General features: G+C 35.7%; 1 protein-coding gene across 1 annotated transcript in view; it reads right to left on the reverse strand.

The window, feature by feature from the left end:
* The window catches only part of SWAP70 (Pleckstrin homology (PH) domain-containing protein), a 64,167-nt gene that overhangs the window by 31,588 nt on the left and 16,759 nt on the right, over window positions 1–15,820 (reverse strand). Inside the window, exons 7-8 of the mRNA XM_089995292.1 lie at window positions 1,473–1,701; window positions 267–494 (exon numbers count right to left, since the gene is read on the reverse strand). Coding sequence (XP_089851418.1) covers window positions 267–494; window positions 1,473–1,701 — 457 coding nt within the window. The remainder of the gene's footprint in view (window positions 1–266; window positions 495–1,472; window positions 1,702–15,820) is intronic.

The following is a 15,820-nucleotide window of genomic DNA, read 5'->3' on the forward strand; positions in this document are numbered from 1 at the left end:
AAAAAAGAAACTATTGTGGTTAGGATGTGAATGACAAAATGACTGCATTGCTAATGCAAAAAAACTACAACTTTCCCCCTAAAATTGTCTGGAAGCAATACTTTTAGCTGGTGAAGACTTAACCACCAAAAAGTTTTCAACCTATAATGGACTTTGAAGTCCATATAAGGTCATATCTAGGAAGAACAGAATTTTTTACAGGAATTACCTAAAAAAGGAAGGCTGCTTTCAGAAAAATAAACATAACTTAGAAGCCATTTAAATACCTTTGATGAAGAAAACTCCAGCTGCTGCTCTGCTTCCTTTTTCAAACGATCAACTTCTGAACAAGCGGCCCTCCGCCCTTCATCCATTGTACGAGCTGCAGATGCAGCAGCTTCCGCAGCTTCTGCAGTGTCAGTTAATTTCTCAGCTATTTCCTTTATTGTTGCATCCCGAGCACGTATTTCTCTAGCCAAGTGCTGTAATTCTTCATCTTTTACTCGGAGAGTCTCCTGATAAAGAAATATACAACAACAATTTTAAAGAGAAAAGCAAGCATGATTCTTTTAGTTTTTTAAACCAGGTTCATCCCTATTTATGCAATTTCAGCTAGGAATCTAAATTGTTCATGCATCATGTGGCTGAAGCAACAGGAGAAGACAACTATAATCGTTGGTCATCCTTCTCAGATGTTAAACAAAATGCTTTATAATAATATGACCAGAGATAGAATCAAACAAATAATTTAATGAATTAGATCTATAGCATCAAGATAGCAAACTCCTCAAGCAAAGAATACTTGTGCCTAGGTTGTGTTTGTCATGATCCAACCGAACTAGAAACAAGAGGATATACAAGGACAATTATAAGAAGATAACGTATTTATCAAGATCAAAAGAGAATAATCTGTTATTTGTACTTTTGATTTTTTGTGAAGATTCTATTTGATCAAGTATGCACCTTATTTGCAAATATAATTTTGAGGATATGCAACCATGTAGGATATCTCAGGGCTAGGCCTTAGATTGGCCAAGCTTAACTAGCTAACTCAACCAAGATGGTTTGGTTGACTTAGGAGGTCAAGCCTTAATTTTTGGTAAAAGAGAAAATATTAGACAACGTAATGAGACTATAAAACAAAATGAATGAGATGCCATTGGCATAAAAATATGCCCACTAACAGTTTATATCTAATTTCTATTGGAAAGACAAGTACAAAATGGACTGCCAAGAACTCAAAAGACTTGAAGTAGGTTAGGATTAATATAGTTACCCATGAAAAAAGACCTAAATTCAAAGCTAACTGGAATGAATGGAAGTACCATTTCAGGTCTAGATATGCACTACCATCTCAAGTATGATTGAAGACTAACAATGATGAATATGCTATCAGTCCAGCTAAAAAGATGTTCAATGCTACATCACCTAGAAAGTTGTCTGGACACCATTATACAGTATAAACAAACATCACAGTAACATTTTAACCACACCTTCATGATTGACAGATCATCCATATGACCTTCATTTGTTTTATTAGTCAACATACACAGAGCTGCTTTCATAGAGATCTGCATTGCTGCTTCAATTTCTTTGGATGCTTCCATCGCTGTTGAGTTGGCAGCAGCAACCACAGTTGCAACAGTTCCTAATTTGGCAGAACCATTTCCACTCAAGGAATTGACTGCTTCTCTATGAGCCCTCAAAACCAGCTGTGTTGCACTGTTTGTGATAAGAAAACAATGATAGAAATTCACTATATAAATCATTGTAGCTAAAAAGAAAGCATGATTGGTCCAAGAAGTAAAATCACTCCAGTTTGTGTGTGTGTGTGTGCGTGTGTCAGAGAGAGAGAGAGAGAGAGAGATGTTGCATAAGATTATCCAATCAAGCTGAAAAAAATAATTATCTCCCAACAGTATCCCAGAAACTCAAGCTCCAAAGATCCTATCATAAATTATCACATAAAAAAAGAAGGCCATCAAGCATTAGATGAGCTTAAATAAATAAATAATCTTTAAAGTGGTAGTGGATTCAATAATGCTAGTAGTGGGATCTTACTGTCACAAAGTGTACTTAACAAAAATTGTTTTTGGAGCCAAAACAATAAGGTAATTATTTTGGACCAGCCAAATGCATGTGGATTGAAAAATCATATTGCAAGGACTTGTAGAGATAGATATCAAAGAAGAGAAAATAAGATTTTATGAGATCAACCAGTATCCTGCTATGTCTTCATCAGCCTATTGCAATGGGTTATCAACACAGCAATGGAAGCATTAAAGAAAACTGGAATAAAATTAAGGACAATCCATGTAATGGAATAATAGAAGCTAAGAGTAGATTTAATGGAGGACTTGCAGCATGCTATATGAAAGTGTTGCTAGACATAAACATGAATTTCTGTCGTGAATGCAGATTTTGAAGATCTGGTTGGTGATTGCTTCACTTTCAGGCACTCCTATTGAGAGATAACGTTAGTTGGATCTGAGTTTTGGATCCAGATCCAATATGTGTATTATACGACATTACAGTTTGTTTCTTTATTTCTCCTTTATTCTTTCCTATACTGTCACTTGTTATTAGTTTCTTGTAATGTATAATATGTGGGCTGTTAAAATGTATTCTGTATATGGCATTTGCATTTTGTATATATATATATATATATAGTTCAAGTTGTGTATGTAAACTGAAATACCCATCAGGGGTATTTCAGTCATTTCAGGTTGTAATAGATGTTTCTGTTTCTGTTTTTGTTTTTGTTTTTTATTTTTATTTTTATGCTGATGTAACAGGAGATGTTGGGAGCTGGTCCAACTAGCTGTCGGACCAGCCCCAATGGCTAGAAATCTAGCAATTGGGGCTGGCCCAATCATGGGAGTTCCTATAAAGGCACTCCCTCTATTGTATTTTGTATGCATGTTCCCAAGCATTGTTAAATAAAGGCCTTAATATTTTTTGTGTTCTTGTTCTTTTTTGAGAGATTGTGTGTTGGCCCTTAGTGGCTCTTTGTATTTGGCCCATTAGAGGCTTTTGTACTTGTGAGTATGCACCTTTGTAGCCAATTTGTGGCAATGTATTTGTGCACTTGTTTCTTTACATAGTGTCAGTCTTTGGTGCTCTTGGACAAAAGCTTGAAGAGGAGATTCGTGAGATTGGTGAAGCATTGGTTTGTTGCCTCAAGAAGCACATCATCAAACTTCTTCAACAATTTTTCCTTACTTTCTTCTCCCCTTCTTTCTTTTCATTCTTATCTTCACTTTTTCCTCCACTATGACCGATAAAGAAATTGTAACGATTGTTTCCGTCAAATTTGATGGAAAGAACTACAACACGTGGGCCGCGGCTGTAAAGATAATCCTCATGGGTAAAGACTTATAGCATTTTGTTGATGGATCTTCATTGAAACAACAATCAATTCTAACAAAATTGGTTGTTGAAGTCGATGGTGGATTAAAGGAAAAAGCCTTAAAGGGATTGAAAAAGAAAAGGCTATAATTGATTTCAAAAAAAGCCTATAAAGAGTGAGAAGTAGGCCATGCCAAAGTTCTTTCCCTCTGTATGGGTAGTATGCATGAATAGCCTTTCTCCAACATTCTTGAATTTGATAGGGCCAATGAGGCTTGGGAATATTTTAAACAAACATATATCCAAAAAGATATGGCATACAAATGGGATCTCAAAGACAAGGTCCATAATTGCAAACAAGGTGATAAAACCATGAGAGAATATTATAATACCCTCAAGAGGCTTTGGGATCAATTGGCTAAACTTGAGCCTACATGAGAAACACCAAATGATGCTAAAGAATGGAAGAAATCCAAGCATGAGTAACAATTATTTCAATTTTTTAGAGGACTTCAACCTGAATTTGAACAAGTTTGGGTCAATATTATTCATAGAAAAGAAAATTTCTGAAACCAAAGAGACAAAGGATAATGTGTTGGTCGTCTCAAGACTGAGTGCCAACACAAATGCTTATAAACCACCTCATTTTTTTAAGTCTTACAATGGAAAGCCTAGATATGATAAATTGACTTATCATAATAAGCCATTTTGCCCCAAGTTTAAAGAAAGAAAAGACAAAAAGGTGGCATATGTGGGATCATCTTATAAATAAAAAAGTTGAACTAAAGAAGACTAAATCTATTGGAACATGTTCTCTCAAATCATGGAGGCCCTTCATCCACTAATAAAAAATGTTTCTCTTTCTGGTGTCGTGATCTCTACATCATCGTCTCCCGGTAAGGTTTCGTGGCTTTTGAATTCTGGAGCTTCATTTCATATGACTCCACATTCCTCTTTACTTTCCGAATGTTGCACTAATTAAACACAAAAAAATATTTTTACTGCCGATGGATCCTCTCTTAGCATAAAAAGCATTGAAATTTTTTAAAACTCTTTAAAATTCTTTATTTCAAAAGTTAGACTTGCTCCAAAATTGAATTAAAATTTTTTGTCCATTTCACAAATTACCAACCATGGGTGTAGTGTCTCCTTCTCATCCAAAAAGTATTTTGTGCATAATCTCTAGTCCGGGAAGTAGATTGGGGAAGGCTATAGAGAAAGAGACCCTTACTACATGGATCATTTTTTTCTTCCAAAATGCAATTTTTGTTATACAACAACAACAACAACAACTACGCCTTCATCCCAAAACAATTGGGGTCAGCGATATGAACCAAAAAAGAAATTCATTTTGGGTCTTCCACATGAATCCTTTTCCTCCAATCATTTCTATCCAACGCCATGTCCTCGGTGAGGTTCAAAGCATTCATATCCTTTCCTATCATCTCCATCCAAGTCTTCCTAGGCCTACCCCGACCTCTTTTAACTAATATATTTTCCCATTTCTCCAACCTTCTAACTGGAGCATCATTAGGCCTTTGCCGAATATGTCCAAACCACCGTAAACGATTCTCTCGCATCTTATTTTCAATGGGTGCAACACCTACCTTCTTACGTATCTCTTCGTTCCGAATTTTTGTTATAATGTTCAAAATATAAATTTAGCTTTATGACATCAAAGATTGGGACATCCTAGTTTGTCATAATTGTCTCATATACCTCATTTAAGCAAATTTTAAAATGAAAAATTTTATTGCGAGGATTGTATTATTGGCAAAATGAAAGCTCTCTCATCTCCAAAAAGAAGCTTCTTTTCTTCTAAACCATTTATTAGTGCACTCGGATGTATGGGGACCCTCTCCTATTTTATGTAAAGGTAGTTTTTCTTACTATGTAATATTTATTGATAACTATACAAGATACTCATGGATATACTTTATTAGGCACAAAAATGAAAGTTTTTTTCAAAATGTAACTGAGAAAGACCGAGTATTTTTTCTTGCTTGAATTATTGTCTCAAAGGGTAATTCTTCGTATGAAAACGATAGAGTTGAATAGACTCAATCAAAACATTGAAACTGAAGGACCTAACATAATTCAATATAAAAGATGTGCCAATGATAGTCAACTAAATGCCTTAGAAAGGTACTCTACCTTAGAAAATCAACAAACTAAAACAGTCAGAAGATCAAATGGGACTTCTAGACCCCCCGATAGATTTGTTTTATATGAATCATTTTCCCCTCAATACCGGGCTTGTCTAGCTAGAATTTTGGCCTATTTTAAACCTACCACATATAAACAAGCAAAAGAATACCCCAAATGGGTGAAAGCCATGAATGAAGAATTAGGAGCACTAAAAAAATCTCTGACTTGAGAAGTCTCGGATTTGCTTAAGGGTAAGAAAACTATAGGTTGTAGATGGGTGTATAAAGTCAAAACTAAGAGTGAAAGGACCCTAAAAAGAAACAAGGTCAAGTTAGTTGCCAAAGGATATGCACAAGAATACAGGATAGACTACGATGAGACATTTGCCCCATTAGCTAGGATGACTTCAGTTAGGACCCTTATTGTTGTTGTTGCTATTCAATATTGGCCTATATACCAAATGAATGTAAAAAATGATTTTTTAAATAGAGATCTAAAAGAAGAAGTTTATATGGACTCACTTTCTAGATATGAAGTCCCCTCTGGTAAGGTAATTCGATTGAGAAAAGCTCTTTATGGTTTGAAAGAGGCACCCAAAGCCTGGAATGATCACTTTAATTCTGTTATGCTAAATCTTGGTTTTAAATCTTGTTATACTGATACTACTATGTTTACTAAGAAATCTGATACAAGGATTGTCATACTTCTACTTTATGTAGATGATATGATTATTCCAGGTGCAGACAAGCAGGGAGAAAAGTATATTAAGTGTATCCTTAAAAAATATTTTGAAATGACTGATCATGGATTTCTTAGATTTTTTCTTGGAATTGAGGTTGTTTATTCTCCTAGGGGATACTTGATCTCTCAAACCAATTTTGCTAATGATATTATTGATGGGTCAGACATTACTGATGAAAAAAGGGTGAACACACCTGAAGTTATTAATGCTAAGATGAAGATAGATGATGGGACACCTTTGGATGATCCTACTCCATATCGCCAAATAATTGACGCCCTTACTTATTTAACTATTACTAGGCCTAATATTGCGCATGCAGTTCATACTGCTAGCCAATTCCAACATTCTCCCACCATAGTTCACATGAGTGCTACGATGAAAATTGTTATATATCTACAAACTACCTCTAGAGATCGTTTGTTGTCCTCTTCCTCTCTTGAGTTGATTGCCTATTCTGACTCAAATTGAGGAGGAGATTCAAATGATCAACACTCAACTATTGGCTTTTGTGTTTTTGTAAGTAACTATCTGGTATCATGAAAGTGAAAACAACAACAAAAAGTATCTTTATCATCTACTGAAACCGAATATCGTGCAATGGCTACGACCACATCAGAGATCGTTTGGTTGCGAAGATTATTTGAGGACATGAGCGTTCATCTTCAGACACCCTCCAAACCATGTTGTGATAATAAGAGTGCAATATACATAGCTGGCAACTATATTAAAATGAACTGCCACTATGCTCGTGAAGAATTTCTAAGGCACACATTGTAATGAAACAAGAGTGCACAAATAAAGTGCCAACAAAGGGCTACACAAGTGCACAAAATAATATGGTCTCTAATGGACCGATAACAATCTCATAAAAGAGATACAAGAATATAAAACCCACAAGACCACAAGAGCATAAAGAAAAAAAGATATTGTATTAGAATATCTCAAATGTTATTCAAAAGCATGCTTTACAAGGAGTAAGGCTCTATTTATAGCAACGTTTAAAAACTCGCTGAGTCAACTCGTTGACTCGGCTGACTCGGCTCGGCTCGGCCCTCCAGCAAGTCAACCCAGTAAGGCATACTCGGGTTGCCAAGACTCGGGCATGACTCGGCTTGACTCGGCCGAGTCACGAGTCACGTTGAACTCTGGCAAGTTCTGTCATTTTCGGATTTACAAAACTCGCTGGAGGACTCGCGCGTCTCGGGACGGGTCATGGGTCAAATATAATCGGACAACTCGAATGGTTTGTGTTAATGGCATTTTTGCAATATTATTTCTTTTACCCTTTAAGTTAACGAAAAGTCGAAAACCCTTTAGGTTTTCACTATTCATTGTGTTCAACCCTCGACTGAAGAGAGGAAAAGCCGAGAAGGTGCGGCTGCAGCTCCAGCCATCCAACGAGAACTCCGGCGAAAAAAGCGACGTCGGAAAGGAGTTTCCGACGTGAACAGTGACGCCGACGTGAACAGTGACGCCGGCGTGAACAGTGTTTGTTTTTTTGCGTTTTGTATTTGCATCGCGAACAGTAACTCCGGCGTGAACAATGACGTCGACGAAGGCACATCGACGATGAATATAAGGCATCGTCGCAGCTCCGACGTGTCTTCTCCAGCAAAAATAGTGCATCGGCGACATTTTTCGACGCCACCAGGTATGTTTTTTCAAATTTTCCCATTTTGTGTTTCTTTCTGCCGCTGCGATAATTTCCGGCAAGATTTTCCGGCGAGTTTTGTAAAGGATTCAAGGTGGTCCTTCGACTGCTGCGACCTCGCCTGTGAGGGGTACGCCTCAGTACTTGAAGCGTACGCCTCACAGGCGAGGCGTACGCCTCACAGGCGAGGCGTACGCCTCACAGGCGAGGCGTACGCCTCAGTACTTGAAGTGTACGCCTCATAGGGGCCTGAGGCGCACGCTCTAGGTACTGAGGCGCACGCTATCGATATTGTCTCAAAGCATGCTAATTTATCATGCCTTTGCTTTTGATTCGATGAAATTTATCTTTCATCCTTCCAAGAGATCCAAACTAAAGGTGCTCATTTTTACAGCACGTTCTTGCTTTCTCCATACCAAATCATGGGACTTCAAATCCTTCCATCAAATTCCAAACTTTCATTTGGCTCTCTATGCTTGGGGGAATTGTGTCCAAGGACAATCTGAATCACTATATGATAAACATATTGTATATCCATGCATGTACACATACAACCCTGCACACTGAAATTCTGATGACTTCAGGAGTTGAATTGTTATCAGGGATACACATTGAAAACTAGGCACATACACACAAATATTGCAAGTCAAATTCCTCAGCCTTTAATAAATATATGACAAGTTCACTGGATTTTTGCATTGAGAACTTCCACATGGTTACATAAATTGTACATCACCAGGGGTATTTATATAATTTTACAAAAAGGACAAGAAAAAGCTCCTCTCAAACAGTATCAATTTGATGGTCATGACTTTAACCAAAAAATGCATTTGTAAAATCTCAGCAACCAGTATTTTCGGGGAAACAAAATGCAAAAGGAAAGGTGTAATTTGATTACGTGGATACATGTGTACATGTATTATGTGTGAACGTTGATCAAGTTCATTTCTTTCGCTATTTTAACCAAACAGATTTGAAAAAAAAAATTAGCATGGATCCATTATTTATTTATTTTGGCAACGAAGCATGCACTAATGGGTTTTTTTTGTTGTTGATGACTTGATCGTGCTAGTGTTAATAGTAAAAAAAAATGATAACTTGTTTATGCTGATGAGCATATATAATGTTCAGTTTCTGTGCATTATGTAGTGTACCATGTATAGTTTTAGTTTTATACTTGTACGACACTATGTTTTTAACTTTCCTTGGTGGGTTTGTGCATAATCTACTAACCATACGTATGTTTTTAACTTTTCAAATTTAACAGTTTTAGATTTATCAAATCATCAAAGAAATGTCAGAAGAAGGATCTTCAAGGACTCCAATAACATTCACTAAAGGAAAGGACCCTGTGTGGGATTTTGGTTTACCACTTGATAAGAAAAAGAAGAGGGTACAATGTACTTGGTGTACAAAACAAATGAGTGGTGGCATTAATAGACTTAAGTATCATCTTGCTGGTATTAAAGGAGAGGTGGAACCATGTGACAAAGTCGAAGAATCTATAAGAAAAAAAATTCGTAAGAATTTGGAGTCATTTAAGGAAAACAAATTATATAAGAGAAATATTGTAAATGAGATTGGTTCCTTTGTTGAAGTAAATGATAATGATATGGACTTGTCAGATGAAAGTGATGAGTCTTCTGAGAAAAGATATATAAAGGAAAAAAAAATTGATGAATGATGCCCCAAAGCATAATCTAGATGCTTTTGTTCAAGTGAAGGCAGGGTCTCCATCAATGAAACAACTTGGAATAAAAGCAGCTTTGGATAAAAAAGCTAGAGATAGGTTATGTTCAGCTATTGCGAGATTTTTTTATCATTCAGCCATTCCTTTCAACGCAGCCAATTCTCCTTACTTTACGAAGATGATTGAAGTTTGTTCCTCAGTAGGAATGGGATTGAAGCCGCCTTCTTCATCTGAGATTTCTGGAAGATTGTTACAAAAAGAAATTTAAAAAATTGATGATTATTTCAAAGAGTACAAGGAGTCTTGGGCCGAAATGGGTTGTTCTATTATGGCTGATGGTTGGAAAGATACAACACAAAGGACATTGATAAATTTTTTTGTTCATTGTCCAAGGGGCATTTACTTCTTGAAATCATTTAATGCAACAAGTATCGTGAAGAATCGAGAAAATTTATTAAAATTATTTGATGAAGTGGTGGAAACAGTAGGTGCAGAGAATGTTGTTCAGGTATATTATTTTGTTCTTTTGTAATTTTCTATTAAACATTGATATTTATAATTTATCTAGTATGTTAATAATGTTTTGAAATTAAAAAATGGCAGATAATCACAGATAATGCAATCAACTATCAAGCAGCTGGAAAGATGTTGGAGGATAGGAGGAAAACCATATTTTGGACTCCTTGTGCAGCTCATTGCATAGATCTCATGCTTGAAGATTTGTCTAAGATAAAAACCATAGCTGGATGTGTGGAAAAAGGATCACGAAGTTCATCTACAATCATACTTTTGTTTTGAACCTAATGAGGACTCAATTTTCTAATAAGAAAGAAATTCTAAGACCGGTTACTACAAGATTTGCCACTAATTTTATCATGCTTCAATCTTTACTAGAACATCGAAGTGGTCTTAGAAAAATGATGGCATCAGATGAATGGAACAATTCAAAATATTCATCATTTGCTGAGGGAAAAGAGATGGAGGATATTATATTGAATAGTAATTCTTGGAGAGTCGTAGAATCAACTGTTAAAACTATAGAACCTCTGGTCAAAGTTTTGAGAATGGTCGATGGAGAAGAAAATCCTACAATGGGTTATCTTTATGAAGCTATGGATAGAGCCAAAGAGGCTATAAAAGAAATTCATGACAATGACGAGAAAAAGTATAAACCTTATTGGAAAATAATTGACAATCGTTGGGAAAATCAACTTCATCACCCTCTTCATGCAGCAGCATACTATCTCAATCCCAAATACCACTATAGTCCACAATTTTCTAAGGTATGTATTTGTTTATATCTTTTTATTAATTATTTTAAATTTTGAATATGAACTTTCTTTTAGCAATTATCAATTTAATGTATTTGACTATTTGCACTATTTCATGTAATTCACAAAGCATCCTAAAGTAAGGCGTGGTTTAATTAAATGTATTGAGAAGTTGGAGCCAAATATTTCAGCTAGAGTAAGAGCATGCAAGCAACTTAAGCTATTTGAAGACGCAAGTGCAGATTTTGGTACTTCTATAGCTGTTACGACTAGAGATGAGCATAAGCCAGGTGATTTATCTTTAACATTATTGTTGTGTTGTGCAAAAGAATATTTCTTTAATCAACTTTTCATTTTTGTGTGTTTTGGCTTTATGCAGCAATATGGTGGAAAATGCATGGAATATGTGCCCCCGATCTTCAAAAAATTGTTATTCGTATACTTAGTCAAACATGTTCTTCATCTGGATGTGAACGAAATTGGAGTACCTTTGATCAAATTCACACTAAGAGAAGAAATAGATTAGCTCAAAAGAAACTTAATGACTTAGTGTTTGTCCATTATAATTTACGTCTGAGAGAAAAGCAATTAAAGAGAACACGTCTTGACCCAATTTCTTTGGACAATATATATTTGCAAACACCAATGGATGAATGGGTCATGCAAGAAGGAGTTTTAGATAGAGATGAGGTAAAACTGTAAAAGTTTGTTTGATATTTTAACTTGATTAAAAAAAATTTAATTTAGTTTTTTGTCTTTCTCTATTGCATGTTAACTCAAATGTGTCATATTTTATTGAATGAAGGATTTCTTAAGAGACTTGGAGATGGAAGTTGAAAACATTGAAGAAGCTAATCTTATTGATGACGAAGGTGGTGATGGAGTTGAAGATGAAGATGCAAGGGAAAATGCAACCACTAGTACTCCAATTCAGCCATTAATTTCTACTTCCAACTCAAGAATTGATTCAAATGAAGTTTCAAATAATAGCACTTTGTTAAAACATGTATATATATATATATATACATATACTTATATATATATATATACATTCATATATATATATATATAAGTATATATATACATATATGTATATATATACAATTTCCCTTTTTGAAATACCTGATAGGGGTATTTTGGTAAAACCACAATGTAACCTTTTTATTTTTATATTTTTCTTTTTTCTCTTTTTTTTTCCTTTTTTCTTTTTTATTTTCTCTTTTTTGTAAGACCACAAGGGCCCCACACATGTAGTCATTGGGGCCCCAACAGTCAAATTTATGACCGTTGGGGCTCCCAACGACTACATGGGAGCCCCTTGTGGTCCATTCCTTTACACTCCCTCCTCTATAAATAGAGGAGGTATTCTCCTCTTGTAAGCAATGGGTTTTCACCCTTCTCTTCCTTTCTTCAATAAATCCAACTTATGACTTTGAGTCATTTTCTACTTTTGAGAGTTTTGTGTGTGCACTTTTAGTGTTTGTGTTCTTGGCTCTTTAGGTCACTCTTAAAGAGTGCTTTTTGCTCTATTGGTGCTTCTGCCTCTTTTCATTACATGGTATCAGAGCTCGGTTGGTGATTGGGCTTCTCTTTGTTATCTTGGAACGTGTGCCTCTCAAATTTTAAGAAGAAAGGAAGGATACTTGGTGCCGATGGAATGTGATTCTAAAGTTGAGCTTTCTTTTAAGCTAAATAGGTCCAACTATCTCATGTAGGCCTCCGCTATGGAAAATCATCTAAAAGGTAAGAAACTTTGGGGTTTTGTTATGGGAACTACTCCCGAACCCTCTCTTGTTCTCACTAAAATCGAAAATGAGGTTGAAAAAGCTTTAGATGGCGATGAGCGCATCAAAGCTATCAATGACCATCAATCCAAAGTTGAGGATTGGAAAAGTAACCATGCCAAAATTTTGGCATGGTTTATGAACAATGTAGACCTTAAAAATTGTGCTAATATTGCCAAATTTAGAAGGGCCAATGAGGCATGGTTTTTCCTTAAGGGTATGTATACCCAAAAGGATCTTGCTCGACAATTTTTTTGTCAAGAAAAAATCCGTTCCACCAAAACAAATGGATATGAGTGTCCGGGACTATTTTAGCTCTCTAACCCCTCTTTGGGATGAACTTGCTCTTCTTGAGCCTAAATGGGTGGCTCCGGAAGATATTGAGTTAAGAAGGGAACAAATTGAAAAGGAGCACTTTTTTCAATTTCTTCATGGTCTTCGCCCGGAATTTGAACAAGTTAGGGCATCTCTTCTCCATAGAAGCAAAGCCCTACCTATTGAAGACGCCCTTGCCGAAATATGCCAAGAGGAAACTCGACTTAGCTTAAGTGTTAAGAGTGATGAAGTTTTGGCCGTTACTAGGCCCGGATCAAATGTTAAAGCCTATAGACCTCCTCACTTTAGCAAAAAATAGTAATGGGCCTAGAAAGGGAATAATATGTCATTATTGTAATGAACCGGGACACATTAGACCGGTTTGTCCCAAACTTAAGGGAAAAGTAGCCGCGGTTGGAGAAAATTCTCCAAAGAAGGAAGAAGAAAGTGCCAAAGAGGGAGATACCAAAGAGACTCTTAATCATATCTCTGAAGTTCTCCAACATCTTTTCAAGACTTCTTCTTCAACATCCGGAGCCGCCATCGCCTATTCTTCATCACCTCCAGGTATGTGGATACTAGACTCCGGTGCTTCTTTTCATGACATCTCATAAAAACTCTCTTTCAAATGTTTTTTCCGAACCCATATCCTCTTATGTTTCAACGGCCGATGAAACATCATTGAAAATTGAAAGTATTGAAACACTTGATTTTAAAAATTCTCAAAACTTTTTCGTTCCTAAAGTAAGAATCGTTCCAAAAATTAATTTAAATATTTTTTTCGTTTCTCAAATCACCGATCATGGATGCCAAGTCTCTTTCTCACCTAAAGATTGCACCGTGCAGGATTTCGGATTGGGCAAGGCCATAGAAGGGGTGATCTCTATTTTATGGACTTTTTGACTCTTCCATCTAAGTCATCTTGCAATCTTGTAAAAGACAAAAGTATTGGAATTTGGCATGAGAGACTTGGTCATCCAAATTTTGTAAAAATGTCTCTTTTTCCGTTTTTGAACAATACTTGTAAAGACAATCACATGACTTGTAAAGATTGCATTTTGGGGAAATCTAAAGCTACTCCATTTCCTCAAAGAAGTTACTTTACCACTCGGTCATTTGAACTTGTTCATTCCGATGTGTGGAGACCTTCCCCTATTTTGTCTAAAGGAGGATTTTCGTATTATGTGGTCTTTATTGATGACTTCACTCGATTTACGTGGATTTACTTCCTAAGTCGCAAATCCAAAGTTTTCTCCTTCTTTAAAGAATTTCATGCAATGGTTAAAAATCAATTTTTGGGAAATCTATCTATTCTTAGGTCCGATTCGGGAGGCGAATATATGTCCAATGATTTTCAAAGCTATTTAAAAGAAAATGGAATTTGTCATCAACGTTCTTGTCCCAACACTCCGCAACAAAATGGTCTTGCGGAAAGAAAGCATAGACACATAATAGAAACTACAAGAACGTTATTAATTTCAAAAAATATCCCAAAATCCTTTTGGGCCGAAGCGGTTCTAACCTCAACATATCTTATCAATAGAACCCCTTCATCCTCTTTGAAAAATCTTTCTCCATTTGAAAAACTTTACAATATGTCTCCCGATCATAAAAGACTAAGAATTTTTTTATGTAAATGCTTTATTCTAACTCACAAAAATGATAAACTTTCTCATAGGGCTATTGAATGTATTTTCTTAGGATATGGCGAAAAACAAAAAGGTTATCGATGTTTTGACATGCTCAAGAACAAACTTTATATCTCAAAAGATGTCACATTCCTAGAAGAAGAAAATGGTTTTTCACACCAACCAAATGAAAATATTGATTATTCCTTTTTATTTGACTTATTGCCTCAAGAAAACATTATAGATGATCATATTGATCCTAGTGAACCTCTTAGTGAAGATCATTTTGAACATCCAAATGATGATCAAAACTTAGAAGAAAATGTTTCAAGACAAATACAAGTCTACTCTAGAAGGAATGAAAGAAATCCTCCTTGTGCCCTTGAAAAATTCTCTCAAAGTGAGTCAATCGAAGAGACCTCTCAAAGAAAATCAAATCGTATTTCCAAAATACCCAATAGATTTGTTTCTTATGATTCTTTTTCTCCTAACTTTCGAGCATGCCTACTTGCTCTTCACCCCTTTCATGAACTATCTCATTACAATGTTAAACAATATGCCCATTGGAATGAAGCTATGGAACTAGAACTTAATGCTCTTAAAAGGGCGCAAACTTGGGAAATCATTGATCCTCCCAATGGCAAGAAACCCATTGGATGTAGATGGGTTTTTAAAGTAAAAACTAAAAGTGATGGTTCATTGGAAAGATATAAGGCTAGGTTGGTAACCAAAGGTTATGCCCAAGAGTATGGGGTAGATTATGATGAAACTTTTGCCCCAGTTGCTCGAATGACTAGTGTTCGAGCTCTTATTGCTATAGCTTCTGTTAAAAAATGGTCAATCTTTCAACTTGATGTCAAAAATGTCTTTTTTAATGGTAATTTAAATGAAGAAGTTTATATGGAACCGCCTCCAGGTATGAATTTAAATGAAAAAATTTTGAAATTAAAAAAGGCCTTATATGGACTTAAGCAAGCTCCTAAAGCTTGGTATGACAGGTTTAGTAATGTATTAATCAATTTAGGATTTTCTTCTTGCTATACTGACACTGCTTTTTTTGTTAAAAGGACAGGTGACTCCATTATTATGCTTCTGCTGTATGTTGATGATATGATCATCACTAAGAATGACAAAAAGGGAGTAAATGATGTAAAGTCTATGTTAAAAGAAACTTTTGATATGTCTGCTCTTGGATATTTGAAATATTTTTTAGGAATTGAAGTGGCTTATTCCGCGCGAGGATACATCCTATCTCAAATGAAAT

The sequence above is a fragment of the Nuphar pumila genome, chromosome 2 (assembly GCF_984573655.1).
Source record: "Nuphar pumila chromosome 2, dmNupPumi1.hap1.1, whole genome shotgun sequence".
NCBI lineage: Eukaryota > Viridiplantae > Streptophyta > Magnoliopsida > Nymphaeales > Nymphaeaceae > Nuphar > Nuphar pumila.